The following is an 18,328-nucleotide window of genomic DNA, read 5'->3' as shown; positions in this document are numbered from 1 at the left end:
TTTGCATAGTATCTACTGGTCCTGGGACTGGTAAGGCACTATGTAGGCCCATCAAGCCATACTCACTAGTTACTAAGAATCCTATTGAATCCAACAGCTATTGAGATTTCAGTTGTAATTGCTTACACTGTTGAGTATGCTGAATTTATGTATCACTTCCCACAACAGCAAGTCCCAATTGCAGCTTTTGGGGACTTCCGGTCAAGATGGTGAAAAGCTGCAATTAAGATGGCTAGTCGCCTATCTTGAGCAACAGAGAGAGAATTGTTTATATTCCTCCACACACACTTACCAGAGAGGGAGAACCCACATCTAAACATCATTGGTTTCCTTTACAAGCATATATCACTGAGCACACAATTCCAAACTGTAAACTGGCCCAAACCAGTCAACTAAGCCAAGGGAGGAAGTCATATGACAACGTTGGAGTAAGGATGTTCCACCCTCAGGTATTCAAGCTGCAGAATCAATTGTCTGAGGGACTCTCAGTTGGTATTACTCCTGGTTGTAAAAACCTAGCATAAAAATGGGAAATAAGAGCCAAAATCTTGTGTCAATTTGGACGAGTGAATTCTAATATGCCACCCCCTGCATGCATATCGAAGGTGTCATGTTCCTATGAAGACTGTAGCATGTAGTCTGCTGGGTGTTTTTTGAATTCTGAATTACTGATCTCAATAGTTGTGCAAATGCCCAGTTACTCTAGTCTTGGAAGGTAGGTTTTTCAAGGTTGCTGGATCCAGATTTTAACAAACATGGGCAAGCGAAAAGCTATGGGCATTGGTGGAACTGTGCTGTTTTGAACTGTGGAAGATTTGTTTTGTTTCCTACAGATCTCAATATACTTTAAGGCAATGCTTTTTTCTTTAAAAAATGTTTAGGGGTACTCTCATTTTGACCATTTTATAGTTCAAATCAGGAACAATAAATACATTAAATGGACAAAAGGACAAAGATTCACAAAATGTTTAGGGGTATGCGTATCCCTGCATCCTCCCAGAAAAAAGCACTGCTTTAAGGACTTCTAAATCTACCCTCCCAGGTCTGAAGAGGCATTTCACAGAATCATACACTAGATGGCAGCAAAAGATAGTGAAAGAGAAAAATATTGCAAGAACTGTTGAGTAAGAAGTTCCTAATTATCTGGGCCCATGCTCTCTCTCTCTCCTGCCTCTCTCTCTCCTGCCAGACAAACCTTTCCATTCCAAGCATCCTAGTTTTAAGGAATCATTATCTTGTTACTTCAGTTTAGCAGAGTTCAGGTGATGCCCTGTACTCAACGAAGGTTCCTGGACTGCATCTTACTCACGGGCTTGTCATTTAGTCCACGGCCTGGAAGCAGCTGGTGTGGAGAAGCAGCACCTCAGGAACACGTTCGCACTAAATGATAGTTTGGTTTAAGCTATGGTTTAATGTGTCATGCGAACTATGCCACACACTGCCACGTGGGCTCAAATGACAGAAACAGAGTCCTGGATTAAGCTAATACTTAGCCTGCTAAGGTTAGGTAACACAGAAGTTTTAGGATAGGCTATTTATTTGTTATTCCCAGGACAGATCACAAGGAGTGATCTCCAAAAGAACAATACTTCAATATGCCCTTCATGGGTTTAAACACACAGGAGAAGGATCTCACCCCAAAGCTCATCAGGGCACGCCCCCTTCTCCACTTATCACCGAGAGTTAAGATACATGAAATGTAAGAAAAGAGGTTTATTGAAAATCATAGAAAGTGAAGGCAATGGCCATATGTTTTAGGGAACATTTTAAATTCCCATCCCTACTGCCACCAGGGAACCTATTCAGAGTCTGATGTGTGGTGTGATGCCTGTTCAGTGGAATGCTGGGTTTTCAGCAAACAAGACAAATCCAGGACCTACAAGAAGGAAAGAAAAAAGTGAAAAGTTTTCAATGTGGAGACGGCAAGAAATTGAGGGCTTATATTGTATACCAACACACCGTATTGCAAATGAAACACACATACAAGTCAAATACTATCAGTCTGAACGTCAAAATGGAATTTTTAATGATTGGTAGCCACTAAACTCAGCCACATGCTAATCTTCTCTTTAGTGAAAAGCCCACCCCATGCTCAGACCCATAATGACTTATCACCTTTTCAGTCAGTGCACAGGAATAGGGCTTTACAACCAAGAGTATAAAACTAAAGTTATGCCCGAAATCCACACTGCACACACAAGTATTTATTTATAGGTAACACAAATAGTGTGTGTGTACCTTCACAAATATGGACTTCTAACATTGGTTCAGTGTGAAAGGCTTTACTCTGAGAACACCAATCAAGCTGTGACTTCACTGACTCAAGACAAATTCAAGACAATATTCCAGGGGATTCTCTAAGATGCTGTTCACAAGCTGAAAAGACACAGGAGGAGAGGATTTCACCCCAAGCCCTCTTCTCCACCCATCGAGACACTCTGACCTTATTTGTATAATGAGGTTCAGCTGTAAGAAGTCATGATAGGAATGAAAACTATACCAAAATAGTAGAGAATACTCAGGACACTTCTAAGCATTTTTTCTAGCCTACACTAGTACACAATTTCTAAGTGATAAGTCTTGAATCTTACCTGGGAAATCTACCACCTAAATAAGAGATGAATGTAAGGATGGCATCAGCCAATATTTTGACTACCAAGTCTTCCCTTCTAAAATCATATACCCCGACCAGGTATACATACCTTCAAGTCTTCTGTATCAGCCCACAAAGTTGATGACTACAAGATGCAGGATAGTACTGGCAAAGAGAAAGTCAGCAAAGGCTCGCTCTGGTGAGATCCCCTGAAATTCTCCTTTGTTCTGTGGGTTGATCTGGATCCTCAAACAAACTTGAGAGGGAGAGAGAAGAAAAACCAAAATGTAATGGATTGCCAGAAGAAAATGCAGCACATCACACTAAACAGTGGAGCAAGTTTTAAAGGATGACCATAACCTCATACAGTACTCCAATTTAAGAACTACAGAGCGAGTCTGTGGATCCTTGCCATCAGTTATCTATTCTGGCAAGAACCTTTGCCCTTTTGATTTCAGAAAATAAATCTCCCATACCTGCTTTTATAGTATCACACATCACCCCCCTTCACCCTCTGGGCTCTGACATGTTTTCTTGGCAGGAAGGCAGGACCTGTACTTTGTAAAGCACAACAGTGCTCTGAGGTCCAGGTATTGCATTTTGGGATATCTAAGATGGCAGCTTCCTCCTGCACCATGCTGACGCTCCCATCACCAGTCAGAAATACATCCAAGGGAGGCAAGTGATGGGCAGCAGCATTCACACCAGGTGCCCAGCACCCACTCTGCAGCAAGGCCAGGTAGGTGCCTTGGTGGGCATGGGAATGAGCCCTTCTGGGCCCACTGGAAGGTGTGCTGACCCCCAACGCTAGTCCTGGGGCTGAGTCACAACCATGACCATGGGGAAAAGGTAAAGGTAAAGGGACCCCTGACCTTTAGGTTCAGTTGCGGACGACTCTGGGGTTGCGGCGCTCATCTCGCTCTATAGGCCGAGGGAGCCGGTGTTTGGCTGCAGACAGCTTCCGGGTCATGTGGCTAGCATGACAAAGCCGCTTTCTGGCGAACCAGAGCAGCGCACGGAAACGCCGTTTACCTTCCCGCCAGAGCGGTACCTATTTATCTACTTTCACTTTGACGTGCTTTTGAACTGCTAGGTTGGCAGGAGCAGCGACCGAGCAACGGGAGCTCACCCCGTCGCGGGATTCGAACCGCTGACCTGATCAACAAGCCCTAGGCTCAGTGGTTTAACCCATAGCGCCCCAAATAGGGAGGCTCACTGGTCTGGATGAGACGCTTAACAGGAGGGATGAGAACTCCTGCAGATGCTGTACATGTCCCTGAAGCAACTGCTTATACTGGCAGAGGTTGATGGGAGTTGTAGTCCAGCTTGAAGGAAGACCCAAAGGAGAGCATAGGTGGGAGCCACTAGCATGGCCCTCACTCCATTCCCACGTACACTCCGCAGTTGCCATGGCGATTGTCATAACCCCGCCCTGTTCCTTGTCTGCATTAGCTAAACAGCGGCGTCGCCACGACGACGCAGAACCTTCTCGCCCCTCTCCCACCATCCCGAGAAGTTGCTACGTCACCATATGGAACCCCCACGACGTTGCCATGTGAACACCCCCCCTCCCTCACGGAAAGACCGTTGGTAGGCTGACCCGGCGACCGTTGCACACGTCCCCCCCCCCGCCCCAACTTCAATTTAAAAAGCAACGGCTTCGCGTTCGAAGCTGCCGAATCAAGGAGCGCCCTCACCGCCCAGGATGAAGCTCCCCACGGCGGAGATGAACCCCGACAGGAAGGAGTTGAAAGGAAAGGTGCCGACGCCGAGGCAGTAGCCGAACTGCAGCGCTCCCGTGAGCATGACGTAGAGCAGGTAGGCGTCCAGCACTTTCAGGCGGCTCGGCGTTCCGCTGCTGTACTCCGCTAGGAAACGCCGCACTACCGAGCTCACCGAGCTCGCCCCGGCCCCGGACGAGCTTGAAGCTGCGCCTGACATAGCGACGGAGAGGGTATCACACAACTTGAATTAAAGGAAAAAAAATAAAAATGAGGTGGCCGGAAGCGGGTAAACGCTTCCCGTGTCAATATGGGGCAAGGCGCATGCGCAGAGACGGTCTAGCACCTACTACGCATGCGTGTTGCGCATTTCGGTTGCTGAAAGGGCAGTTATAGAATGGGCTGGTTCGTGCGCATGCGTGGTGCGTGAGCGGCTGTTAAGAGGGCAGCGCAGGCGCATAATCAGATTAGAGACCATCACGGACCTTTTCCTGGTATGGGCTGTCTCTTGCGCATGTGTAGTACACTCATCCTTACACAAGTTTTTGGTTCAAGGGAGAAGTTAAAAGAAAACAAGTCTTAATTTTTTTTTAAAATGAAAAGAGCTAAACTAGCTGCAGTAGTATGTTATTAAGGATCTATTTATTAATTTGCGCTGCAGGCATCCTGTTTCAGGAGAGAATTCAATGCGCATGCGTTTGTTCAACCAGCAGTTACGAGAGGGTGTCATATAGGTTACATGGCATGTCATTGCGCATGCGCTATCAGAACGCCCTGCTTCCAGCCTTACGGTAACGAAAGTAATCAGCCTTAGCTTTGCAAGTTGCAGCTTGAAAGGAAGGCGCTTTGCACACCATTATAGCTCCCCATTCCATAGCATGCCGCTTTCCACCCCTTAATTATACCCTCAAACGCCGCATGCTACTAACAGCATAGGCTACCTAATACAATTATAACTGCCCTATGCGGCCATTTCAATATTACAACCTTAGAATTCGTGGTGGATGGAAGTAGCAGCCCCTAACTGAAAAAGAGGCAATGCCCCTCTGCTTGTGTTCAGAAACTCTCCGGGCCAACAACCCTGAGAACCATTTTTTAATGATGAGCGGGGAAAGAATAGTAGACATATATAAATGCAGATTACAGTAACTTGCTAATGTCGCTCCATAAAGGATGAAAGAAAAGAAGTGGTTTTAATAAACGAATGCATGTTTTCGACACCGAAAACAACTCCGGGGGTGCAGGGTCGTAGACTGCTCTCCCTTTTCCTCCTAACGAACCCACACTACAAGTGCTTTCCCATCCCAACACTTGCAAGTTCTCCTTTCGCTATTGCACAGAAAAAAACTCCCATTATTTCCCCCTTTTTCTAATCCTGCCCCTCCTCCCTGCAGCCATCAATCACCCCCGCTAGACTCCTCCCCTCTTTATGATGCCTCCGCCCACATCAGAGGGGGAAAGAGCCCGCCCTCTTGTTCTCTCTTTCACTCCAATCTACCCGGGCAAGCGGAGGGAGTCCAGAGAGGGCTGTTGCGCTCTCTTTTGGAGAATCCCTCCCGCCCCCCCTTATATAACCCAGCAGGAAGGTTATACAACCGGCCTCACCCAGACCTCCCCGCCAACCCCAAGCCATTCATAAAATATGAACCACGCCCCCAAGTTCTAGTTCCACCCCTTCCTTACGCACGCCTTTCCTCACCAGCTGTTGTGATGTTTTCCTTCTCGGGAAGTAATGGAGGAAGACCTTGAGCAGTCGTGAGTTCACTGTGGGATATTTCCGGGTCGCGGAGCCACTCTCTCAGTCATAGATTAATTTATTTTTGCTGCTTTAATACAGATCCTGGTTCTGGAGGGAAGGGGAGAGGGGATTGAGGTTTGAAACGGGGTGGTTGTTATTGTAGGCCCTACAATGTACGGAGTTGTGCATGTCACTCGCTCCTACAGGTGGTTTCGGGTCCTATGTGCTTTGTTGTGTGGGTTGTTGGCTAAGCACTCTGTTGGCTAAGCACTTGGAAGGAGTTAAAAGAGACCTGCTGATGGAAGCGTTGCTCTGGATTCTGCTGAGGGGGAAGGTGTTATGATCTGTCACCAAGATACTGTCCTTAGAAAGGAATGAGGCAGGCTGGGTTTGCAAAGAAGCTGGCAGGGGAATAAAGAAGAAAAGGCAGACCAGAATCTGTATAAGGCTGAAGGCTAAAGCTGCCTTTCCTCCTAAGGCAAATGGGTGCTCAGGAGAAGCTAGGTGTGGTGGGCAGGCAAAAGACCCTTCCAGTAGCAAGGGAGGAAGAATTTAACAGGGGAAGATACTGAGGGAATGAGGCCTGTGAGATGGAATTATAGCCTGCAAGCCAAGGGGAAGTATGCGAAAAGAAGGAGGGGAATTAATTTCCCGGAGTTCATAAATTAACTTTCCCACCAAACCATAATGAAACTATGGAACTCACTTCCACAGGAGGCAGAGATGACCACCAACTTAAATGGCTTTTAAAGACCATTAGACAAATTCGTGCAGGACAGGGCTTTCAGAGGCTACTAACCATAATAGCTTTGCTCTGCTTCCACAGTTAGGAGGTAGAAATGCTTCTGAATGCCAGTTGCTGTAAAACAAAAGAGGAGAGAGTCCTCTTGTGCTTGGGGCCCTGCTTGTGGGTTTGCTACAGGCATCTGCTTGGCCAGTGTGAGAACAGGATGATGGATTAGATGGGGGCATTGACCTGATCTTACATTCATATGAATTGAAAGGCAGAATATAAATCTACCCCATGCCCCATGAACTGTTTTCTACACTAGAGTTTCTAGCTGGAATGTGTGAAGTCCAGGCTGCATGTGAGCATGAACACTCTTTGCTAGTTAAGCATAACATCCCTCCCTCCCACATGGAACTAAGCAACAAGGCTTGCAGCATTTTAGGCAGAGTTTCAAGGTCTTGGCAAGAGACTGACGGTTATTCATAATGCCACAGGCAGTGATGATTAAGTTCTAAATGAGAGGTGCTGGAATTCAAAGTTAGTATGAAAACAGATCTTTCTCTCTTCCAACCCTAGCTGGGTGGGGTGGGGCTATTCAGTGGTGAAGGGGGGGGGGGAAATCCTCTGCGTATGTTCAGAGCTTCTTGCATCTTAATGTGGCTTTACATAGTCTGGGGTGAGGCACTGGGTTCTTGAACTGATTTTGAAGGGGAGCAGTTGCCCAGGGAACAAGAGAGGCAAACACCTCTGAACTCCAGACACTGAAGAAATATCCTTTGTGCCCAGATACAATTATTAGCTGTGGTGCTATTGGAAGGAAGCAGACTTGCCTGGTGTCAGGGAAAGGCTTTGGAATGGCTACTGGTTTTACTTGGCCCTGCAATCAAACCTTTCCAGAGTGTCTCTCTCTGTGTAGGTCTGCACTGTCTCTAATTCAAGGTACCAGGTGGTTGTGAGTTGGAAGTGATTCAGCAGAAAAGGAGAGTGACCAGGCAATTTGTCTAGCTGTCCTTATCATTGCATCATAACAGTAGAGCCTTGTTCTCCCAAGCTTCCCCTCCACCCGGGACAAGGAAGGCAGCCAATGTCTTTTCAATGTAACCATTTTCCATTCCCACAAAGACTCTGCAGGGGGTGTGAGTGGTGCTGTTTGGCAACTGACCCAGTGCTTGCGATGACTCTAAATGTGCTGATGTGCGCTATACGTTAGTTACAGTGTTGTTATCAACTTCCTTGGCTGAAGTTTGGAAAGGGAGGACCCTTACCTCCCCACTGCTTCTTTGCAAACTGAGCTCCCATAACTAGAATTTTGATAGTGGGGCTTATGTGTAAATCCAGGGGGCAAGAGATGAAACAGCAAAAACTTAAATGCAAGTACAGTACAGTAGTTTAATCTCTCCCCACTCCTCCTTTGTCCACTGTAAACTGTTTAGAGAGGGAGGGAGGCAGGCACAGAAAAGTGCCTATCCGATCACATGACTCTGGCTATAGGGGATCATGTCACTCTCGGGATCATGGAATGGACTTTGATACCACAATAACGATAAAGTTCAGCGTTTATACAACATATTAGAAGTTTCATTGCATTTTGGAATAGAAGAAGCTGCCTCAGGCTGAGTCAGTCCATCTAGTGCGGTACAGTCGTACCTTGGAAGTCAAACGCCTTGCAAGTCTAATGTTTTGGCTCCCGAATGCCACAAACCCAGAAGTGAGTGTTCCGATTTGCGAACGTTCTTTGGAACCTGAATGTCCGACGCAGCTTCCGATTGGCTGCAGGAGCTACCTGCAGCCAAGCGGAAGCCATGCCTTGGTTTCCAAACGTTTTGGAAGTCGAACGGATTCCGTTCAACTCCCAAGGTATACCTATATTGTCTACACTGATTGGCAGCTACTTTCCAGGATTCCAGGCAAGGCCCTCTCCCTGGGACCTTCTGCATGCAAAGCAGGTGCTCTACCACTGAGTTAAAGACCTTCCCCAAAAATCTGATGATGGCGTACACATTATTCCTTACAACAGTCCCACAAGCTTGGTCGGTATTATCTAATTGTGTTTTTATTCTAGTGTCAGGCTAGGACCAGGGAGATCCAGGTTTAATCCACACTCTGCTGTGACCGTCATGGGCTGCCGTTCCCTAAATGAAACAAAAAGATGCAAGTGGCTAGTCTTCAGGCTGTGGTGAAAAGTCTGCATGGTTCAAAATTTAAAAGCACTGCTAGGGTATTGGCAGGTTTTCAGCGATTTCAAGGATAGGTGTGTCAGTATTCTGCAGAACCTGTATTATCACCCTTGCAGTGAGAAAGGGAGGCTAAGGGAGAAGGTATTGCCTTTGGGCCACTAAGTGAGTTCAGGGCTGATTGTACTCAGGGATTTCCTAGCCTATTATTAAGCGTATTTACTTAGGTATTACCGTTAACTTGCTTTGCCCTTAATGGGACCTAGGTTCATAATGTAGGATGGCAGCCCTGTGGAATCACAGAATTGTAGAGTTGGAAAGGTACCCCAAGGGGGTACAACCCCCTGCAATGCAGGAACCTCAACTAAAGCATCCAGGACAGGAGGCTATCTAAACTCTGCTTTGAAACTTCCACATGGCAGCCCTTTCTGTTCATGTTCAGTATTTATGTGTGGAGTTATTTGTATTGCATCAGCCCTCGCTTTCGGGAAGTGAAACTTTGCATTTTGCTGAGAAAAACAAGGTGGCCCATCAGGCAAGTTGCCTTCTATTAGACTGCAAAAGTTATGTGGAGTGACGCCTAGAAACATGGTAGCATTTCCTCTGGGTGCTTTTTGTGAAAATTTGAACATATGCCTTCTCTTTGTGCTATAGAGACCCTAGTTATTCAAGGGCTTTTTCCTGCTTTATCAAGTCACATTCTACTCCAGTTATCACAGAGTTGCAAAAGCTTGCTATGGGAAGCAGCTGTTTATCAATGACCCTCTTCGATGTCTTCCATTTCCTTTCTTCTCCCAACCCCTTTGCTCTCCCTTTCTGCCTGCCTCTGCCCGCCCATGTCTCAACAAAACTATATCCCTTCCACAGGACCCAAGGCTGGCTAGGGGGCTGGCTGCCTGCCTGGCGTCCCACCTCCATGTCCCACCTCAAGAACGTGGAAGCTCGGATCCTGCAGTGTAAGTAAAGGAGGGCTTGAGGACCGTCCTCTTTCTCCTTTGTCCAAAATAGAGATGCTAACTAATATCCTATAAGATCCGTCGAAAGACCCATCTAGTCCAGCATCCTGTTCTCACAGCAGCCAGCCAGAGTCCTATGGGAAGTCCCACAAGCAGAACCTGAGCACAACAGCACACTCCCCTATTGCAATTCCCAGCAACTCCCCTCTGACAGTGGAGGGAGAACAGAATCATTGGGGTTGGTAGCCATTGATAACTTTGCCCACTAGGAATTTTGTCTGATCCTCTTTTAAAGCTGTCCCAAGTTGGCAGCCGTCGCTATCTCTGGTTGGGAACGATTTCCATGGTTTAATGATGTGCTGTAAGAAGAAGTGCTTTCTTTTGTTTGTCCTGACTCCTCCAGCATTCAGCTTCATTGAATGGCCTCAAATTTAAGGCAAGACACACAGAGAGAAAAACTTTCCAGAGAAGTTGCCAGGGGGAAAAATGCCATGGCTCCATAATAATCTTAGTTGGCAAATACCAATTGGCGGGGGCAGTTTCTGTGGTTTAATTAAGATCCACCAAGAAGTGGTAGGGTTTTGTTTCTTACCATGAGCATCAGTTTTAGGGTGTCTACAACTGGCACCCCAAGGCTCACTGTGGTTGCCTGCCCAGGGCTTCCCTGGTATTTGTTTTCCCCTGGCTCAGCACTCTTGAGCAAAACCAGGTGGTTGGGCCTAAGGTGCCATTTTTATTTCCCACAATGCTCCTTGTGTACTTGTTTATGAGTTGTATTAGCCTTCCATGACATTAGAAGTGCAGTCACACAATAGAACAAACAAGTAAAACAATTTTGAGCCAATTTTAAAAGTGGGTAAAAAACACTTCCAAGCAAAACCAACTCAGTATAGATTTACCAGAGTAAAAGAGTTGGGTCTCATAACAATTGCCTAATTGTCAGGCTAAAGAGCATACATCGGAAGCTGTGTAATGAAGATCCTAGATGCACCTCTGTGGGTCAGGAGTTCCTCAGCTTACAGGTTACCACAGAGAGAGCCATTCCCCACACTTCTGAGTCACTTCTCTGTGTGATACCTGGTAGTATTGTGATCCTGAATATGAAGATTTCCCCCCCTAGATCTTATTGCTCGTAATTAGAGCCACCGACTGCTTAAAGAAATCTTGATTGCTTAATCAGGTGAGTTTTAATAATAGATCAATCAGTTTATACATGCATGCATTTGCACACCGACAAATGCTTTTTGGAGGAAGAAAAGCTTTCTTTTGTCTAAGCTTCTTGGGTAGAAGAAGCATTTAACGGAGTGGGGGTGAGAGACAGAGGAATGCCTCTTCTAAAACGGATCTCTGCTGTATAACTGTGATCTGATCTGGTATTTGAAAATTGCCATGGGCACCTTGCTAATTGGTCAGAAGGTTTTTGAAGTGATTAGCCTAACTGATGAGGTAGACCTTTTAGACAGACAAGATTTGTAGGGGGAGACCTGAAGACAACAGCCATCTTTCTGGACTATTGTTCATGCTGGGTGGGACTGGTGATAGTTGGAACCCACAGTTTCCCCTATATCCCGGGAACATCTTTCCGCCCATCAAATCCCTTTCTGCAGCCATTAGTGCTAGTGTGCCTTGTAACATCTGACAGAACCTGGGCCCCATGGTATGTATTGGGTTTTTGGGGGATCCTGGATAATAGATGCTCACCTTCCCCTTTCTCTCTCCCATCTTCAGGCCTCCAGAACCGATTTGTGGCCCGATACATCTCCCTCCCAAACCATGCCAAGATCTGGACCATATCACTGTCTCCGGAACGGGGCAAGGGACGCACCCCCCTGGTGATGGTGCATGGTTTTGGTGGGGGCATCGGACTCTGGATCCTCAACCTAGACTCGCTGAGCCAACGTCGCCCTCTCCACGCCTTTGACCTCCTGGGGTTCGGCCGCAGTTCCCGGCCCCCCTTTCCCCGGGATGCCCAGGGGGCCGAAGAGGAGTTTGTGAACTCCATTGAGGCCTGGCGTCGGGAGATGGGCATCCCCAGCATGATCCTGCTCGGCCATAGTCTTGGTGGCTTCCTGGCAGCCTCCTACAGCTTGCAGTATCCAGAGAGGTACGTTTTGTGGCTTTAGGCAGGGATGGTGGGAATTGTAGTTCAGCAACATCTGGTTCTCCATGCCTATAGTAACTGAAGCAGAGCTCTGAATTCTTGTGTTGCAGCCAGCCTTGTTATAAGCCAGGTGTAGCCAACTAAAAGTGGCCTGCGAAGGGTGGGTAGGTAGCTTCTTGTGCTCCCAGGCCTGGGATCCCCCTGTGTCCTCTGAAATATATCCTGCCTATCTCCCTCTCCCCACCTGCTTCATAGAATCATAGAATGGTAGATATGGAAAGGATCCCAAGGGTCATTGGCGGAGCTTCATTCTCCGGCACTGGGGGCGGGGAGCAGTCGGGGGCGGGGCTGGCACACGTCCTGGGGCCGTGGTGCGCCGCCCAAAGGGGCGGTGCATGTGTACTGGGGGCATGGTGTGCGTTCTGGGGCGTGATGCGCAGCCTGAGGGTGCGGGGTGCCCAGCACGGGTGGTGGTGGGGCAGCCGCAATGGAACCTTCTCAGGATCGCACCAATGGGGGCGGTGCGCTCCTATCGCCCCCACCTTCCTCTGCCCCTGCCAAGGGTCATCTAGTCTCAACTAAAGCATCCATGACAGGTGGCCATCCAATCTCTGCTTAAAAACCTCCAGTGAAGGAGAGTATCAACATAACCCTAAGTCAGAAAGGTCGGCCTGGAGTTCTTACAGAAGTTCCAGAAAGATCCTAAGGCTAGGACAGCAGAGAGTCTGTAGTATTGTCATAATTTCTAGTGGAATAGACCTGCCAGTAATGCCTGTCTTTCTGCCCTTCCCATCTAAGTCAAGCATATAGATGTTATTAAGAGGCTCTTAGGATAAATGTTGGATGGTATAGCCTTTGCTGGTTTGTACCACTTGAGAATTTAGGTGTGGGAAATCAGATTTAGTGACGCGGGTGGCGCTGTGGGTTAAACCACAGAGCCTAGGGCTTGCTGATCAGAAGGTCGGCGGTTCGAATCCCCGCGATGGGGTGAGCTCCCATTGCTTGGTCCCTGCTCCTGCCAACCTAGCAGTTTGAAAGCACATCAAAGTGCCAGTAGATAAATAGGTACCGCTCCGGCGGGAAGGTAAACGGCGTTTCCGTGTGCTGCTCTGGTTCATCAGAAGTAGCTTTGTCATGCTGGCCACATGACTCGGAAGCTGTACGCCGGCTTCCTCGGCCAGTAAAGCGAGATGAGCACCACAACCCCAGAGTCTTCCGTGACTGGACCTAATGGTCAGGGGTCCCTTTACCTTTACCTGTTTACCACTTGAGAATTTAGGTGTGGGAAATCAGATACTCAACTAAGTATCATAAATGAATGATCCTCACACATAGTAAGCTAGCATAACAGAGAGAAGATCTTCCTGGCATGCTAATTTTCCAACATGCCGAGTTTTTAGAGTGGGGAATTATTATTTTCTGAGATATGAAAACTAGGAGCTAAATGACACCTTAAACCTGGGTTATGGGCACAACAATGGAATGTCTAGGTGCTCTTTAAAATAAGAATACAAAGCTGAAAATGAATGAACCAGCTAAAATATTATGCTCATTTTTCATTTGCTCTACTCCTCTTGCCCACTCCTCTAATATTCTTAAGAGGGTCTTTTCTCTAATTAAGAATATTAGAGGAGTGGGCAAGAGAAGGAGTAGAGCAAATGAAAAAAATGGAAATGGGGAAGCAGAAAATGGTCCTCCTTTCATTTCACTCTGCAGCTTTAATCTGAAATCTTAGGCGCAGTACTGCACCCAGAGCCCAGAAACTGCTCGCGCTAATGAAATTCCCGGTTGCAAATGCGCCTAGAACAATGGAAATTTTGAACACTGTTTGTGACTGGCCTCTGTGCACATGTACCCTGAAGTAAATCCCACTGAGTTCAGTGGTGTAGGATTGTAGCCTTAGGGGGCTTTTCATGCTTCTCCTAACACAGGGTGAAACATCTGATCCTCGTGGACCCCTGGGGCTTCCCCATGCGTCCGTCCGACCCGGCTCAAATCCGTGCCCCTCCAACTTGGGTCAAGGCTGTGGCGACGGTGCTGGGGCGATCCAACCCTCTGGCTGTGCTTCGAGCTGCTGGGCCCTGGGGTGAGTGAAATTGGCAAGAAGATTAAATGGAGGGTGCCAGGAGAATAAGCAGTGGGATTTGCCAGAATTGTCACTTGTTCATAGTAGAAGTGGCCGAGCTTATTAACCCCGTTGTTGAAAGTTGCTGAGGCAAGTGGGACCTGCAACAAAAATGTTATAGGTGAAATGCTTCTGTCGAGGGTGACAGCCAGCCATACCCACTTTCATGGTACTCCATTGCATTCCGTTCCCCCTGGTTTTCTGGACCCCCCACCCCCCATTAGTTAGCATTCTGTTGCCACCGAACATTCTCAGTCCTCATTGGGCTATTTTACTCTGCCTTTGATTATTTCTATTTTTCCTTAAAACATTTTTGTACTTCTGTAAATCTCGGGGTTTCCCAAAGCCTGTTGATAGCATGCGTTTTGGCTACCCAAGGATCCATGCTCAAAGAATTTTGTTTTCTGGTATTTAAAAAAAAGTGAATTCCCTTCCTGGAATACTTCATGCATTTGATGAAGTGGGTTATCTATCACAAAAGCTTAAGTCATAGCACATTCATTTATCTTTAAGGTGCCACAAGACTCTCTTGTTCTGAGCTGTTTCCACCTCTCTTCCTGAATATTCCCAAATATCAAATAGTTAAACAAGTGGGAGAAAAGCTCCTCTCTCTTTCTTTTCACTTTCTCCATTCCTTTACTCATCTCTCCCCCCCCTTTCTTAAAAAGCAAACAATCCTAGAAGACCAGTCCCATAGATATTGGGGGGGGGGGAACGTAATCCCAAGTGCAAATGGGGCAGGATGAGATTGCATAGATGACGAAAACATTTGCCCTAGGACTTGAATCCAGGATACCTAGTCCCATATCTCACACACTTGCGGGACGACCTCAAATGAGGCATCACCCACCTCCCTTAGCACTTCCATCTGTAAAATGGCAGAGCTGTGTTTGGGAGATAACATGGAGAGGAAGCGGTTTCTCATAGGAAGTCACTTGGGATGGCAGCTATTTGGAGATGTAAACAATGACGTTTTGAGATCTGCAGTCCTGCTCATGGACCCTTGGCAAAGAGGGAGGCTGCTATAATCAACTTGAAAAGAGAAATTCCTTCATGCTATGATTTTATTTTTATTGGAAGCTCAAGGAAAAGTTTGATGAGAACCTACTGACTGCATCCACCCTTTCCTCCAGGGCCTGGGTTAGTGCAGCGCTTCCGTCCAGACTTCAAGCAGAAGTTTGCCGATTTCTTTGACGACGATACCATCTCGGAGTACATCTACCACTGCAATGCCCAGACACCCAGGTGAGGACCTCCATTGTTTCACAATCCGCTCTCAGAGGCAGAATGCCTTGGAATACCAGCTGCTGTGGGGAATGTGCTGCGGTCCATGTTCCTGTATCCATTAACTCACTGCATTTCCACCCATGCGCTCCCTCATTGCAGTGGCGAGGCCGGGTTCAAGGCCATGTCGGAGGCGTTTGGTTGGGCCCGGCGCCCCATGTTGGAACGCATCCACCTGGTTCGTCGCGACTTGCCGATCACTCTCATCTACGGTGCCAATTCCTGGATTGATACCAGCACCGGGGAGAAGGTCAAGAGCCTGCGGCCGGGGAGCTACGTCTGCGACATGGTAGGAACTTTGGCACGTAGAGAGAGATGGGAGCAGAGCATGATTGTAGTTGTCATTGCATTGGATGTTCCCAGTGGGAACGGGGGCCTAAGTGGAGAATCCTCTAGCCTAAAATCCTCAGCATTTTTGCAATTCAGATTTCCCCATCCCTATGACTTAGGGCGGAAACGTGGCCAAATACTGGTGACAGTCAGGAGCTAAAGAGCATACAGGGTAGGAGAGTTAGAATTCCAGTTTTCAACATACGTGCATAGGAGAATGAATTAGTGGTACCTGGGTTCTGGGCCTCCCTCCCACCCATAATCAGGCACTGGAATCCCTCTACATAGTGATTTCTCCCCATTCAATGACATTTGATGTTTTAACTTCTTCAGATGACCTGAAGACCTTGTGGTCAAAAAGCCAGCTAGAAGCACTTCTGATGTGTAACTCCAAAATGGTTTTGCTCAAGGCGTCTCAGTAGAGCACTTTGGTGTGTCAGGGTTGGTTGTGGGGTGCGGGGAAGCTGTCCTGTTTCATACCATTCAGGTGTCTGGTTAATCTAAGATCAACTCATGCGCAGTGAGGCAGTCCATAAGTGGACCAATAGCAGCATCGTAAGGGAAGACCAACGTCACACAGCAGAGCAGGCCAAAGGCAGTCAGGATTCAAAATTGCAGAGGTATTCACAGGGGTCAGTAGCACAAGGGTAGGAATCAGGAACAGGAAGCCAGCTGCACACAGCTAAGGAGCTGTGGTGTTAAGCAATAAACCCTCTGGGTCTGAGTGCTCATGTAGCCTGAAGGCTCTGACCCGGAACAATGGTTAGCCCAGACATCAAGCTTTATTGCTCTCAAGGAGACACCTTGTTCTTGAAGGCCCCTTATTCATGGGGAAGTTGGCTATTCTGGACCTTTTAAAAAATTATATTCTTTATTGAAAATAAGAAGTACATACAGTCGTACCTTAGTTCTCGAACGCTTTGGTACTTGTAGTTTTGGCTCCCGAACGCCCAAAACCTGGAATGAAGTGTTATGGTTTTCGAACGTTTTTCAGAAGCCGAATGTCCGATGCAGCTTCCGTTTGCGTGCAGGAAGCTCCTGAAGCCAATCGCAAGCCGCATCTTGGTTTTCGAATGTTTCAGAAGTTGAACGGGCTACGTTCGAGAACCAAGTTACGACTGTAATTACAAGTGCACAGAGTAAGATGTTATGCGAAAAAGAAACAGCACCCACGTAGAAAACGAAAAACAGAACCAAAAATAAAAATAAGAAGATTATTGTTGTAGTAACCACACCTTAACCTAAGACAGTATTTATAAAAATGAATTCCAAATATTGTTAAATTTGTCCATGACGAGTCTGCGTTTGTACGCAACTTGGTCCTCTGGACTTTGAGGGTCACGCTTTGTTGATGGGTGGCTGCCTGAGGCTGGGGAGTATTTCCGTCTCCCCTTCTGATTTTCCCCCTTGCCCTCAGGCTATTCCGGGTGCCTCCCACCACGTTATGCCGACCAACCCCATGCCTTCAACGCTGCTGTGGCAGAGATCTGCGACTCTGTTGACTGACCGCCTGTGACCCAGAAGAGCTGGTGCGACGCACACAAGACACACAACGCACACGCAAGACATCGCTCGTGCGCCCCGAGAAGCGGGGACGCCAGCTCCTCAAGATGGCCGCAAGCTGGTCTTGGAGGAAACCTGCCCCCTTCCCCCCCTTCCCAGATTTGTCCCTGAATCTTCATTCTAACTTAAAGGTTGCAGGCCGCCTGCTTTGGGTTAATCGAAGCTCCAATCATTTTATTTTCCCCTAATTTCATGTTCCTCCTGGTGTGCTTTATCCTGCCTCCCTCCTCCAAGACATTCCTCTTTCTGTGCTGCAGCAGGACTGTCCTCCTCTGCTACCTCACCCACCTTTCCGACCCCCTTGGCTGTTGGTTCTTCCAATGTTTTTGCAACACCATCCACAATATTTGCATGTTGGAAAGCTATTTTTTTAAAAAATATTATCTGTTGCAACCACTGATGTCACACTGGGGTAACATTTGCTTACACCCGCACTTCAATCAGGCCGGTGGTTAAATGTGGAGACTGTTTTTCTCCCTGCCAGAGATGCTGTTGCTGATGCGGTCAGTCAAGGCTACTTGGTTTATGAAGCTGGAGGGAATGTGATTATATTTCCCTTTGGCAGGTGCCACTTTTAACCTCACCTAAATCAAGGAGACAGCCAGGATTGGAGGGGAATTGAGATATGTGTTCCCATTGCCCCTTTCTCCTTAAGGGGGCGCTGTTCTGTACCAATACCCGCTTGAATGGTCATTGGCTGTGGGAGAGGGCTGTGGCCATGTCTGCTCACCAATAGGAGAGCACGATCAGGGTGTGCACATCAGGGGAGTCTGGGCCCTTCGTGGGCTTCCATGCGATGCTCCAGGCACGATGCAAAGACAGCTACTCTGGAGGCAGTCCCAAACTGAGTTTGGGAAGCGGGGATGGGGGTAAGACCTCCCCACATCAGCTGGGATCAGAAAGCAGGGGGGGGGGGCAGTTGTGGCTTGAGCATGATCTGCCGGCCCCACTACATCCTCCCTGATGCTAGGGGAGACTCAGATCACTAGAACAAGGAAATGATAGGTTGTCCT

General features: G+C 47.6%; 2 protein-coding genes across 2 annotated transcripts; one reads left to right on the top strand and one right to left on the bottom strand.

The window, feature by feature from the left end:
- Positions 1–1,698: 1,698 nt before the first annotated feature.
- DAD1 (defender against cell death 1) lies at positions 1,699–4,577 on the bottom strand. Its single transcript, XM_033169213.1, has 3 exons — positions 4,291–4,577; positions 2,703–2,849; positions 1,699–1,876 (listed from the first exon to the last, which is right to left on the bottom strand). The coding sequence occupies exons 1-2, from the start codon at positions 4,532–4,534 to the stop codon at positions 2,719–2,721; spliced, it is 375 nt and encodes a 124-aa protein (XP_033025104.1). The 5' UTR covers positions 4,535–4,577; the 3' UTR covers positions 1,699–1,876; positions 2,703–2,718.
- A 1,207-nt stretch (positions 4,578–5,784) lies between these two features.
- ABHD4 (abhydrolase domain containing 4, N-acyl phospholipase B) lies at positions 5,785–17,917 on the top strand. The gene is given in 8 exon segments (XM_033169212.1): positions 5,785–6,069; positions 9,824–9,912; positions 11,641–12,016; positions 13,945–14,099; positions 15,272–15,383; positions 15,525–15,711; positions 17,170–17,191; positions 17,194–17,917. Coding segments are annotated over 8 exon segments (1,029 nt in total). The 5' UTR covers positions 5,785–6,046; the 3' UTR covers positions 17,259–17,917.
- Positions 17,918–18,328: the final 411 nt, after the last annotated feature.

Source organism: Lacerta agilis, chromosome 14 (assembly GCF_009819535.1).
Source record: "Lacerta agilis isolate rLacAgi1 chromosome 14, rLacAgi1.pri, whole genome shotgun sequence".
In the NCBI taxonomy this organism is placed as follows: domain Eukaryota; kingdom Metazoa; phylum Chordata; class Lepidosauria; order Squamata; family Lacertidae; genus Lacerta; species Lacerta agilis.
The sequence above is the reverse complement of the archived record's forward strand: the minus strand, read 5'-3'. Positions and strand labels throughout refer to the sequence as shown.

Coding starts and splice junctions, on each gene's coding strand:
- DAD1 (XM_033169213.1), bottom strand. CDS start 4,534: ATGTCAGGCGCAGCTTCAAGCTCGTCCGGGGCCGGGGCGAGCTCGGTG. Junction 2,850..4,290: donor GGGGAGCTTCATCCTGGGCG/GTGAGGGCGCTC, acceptor CTCCCTCTCAAG/TTTGTTTGAGGATCCAGATC.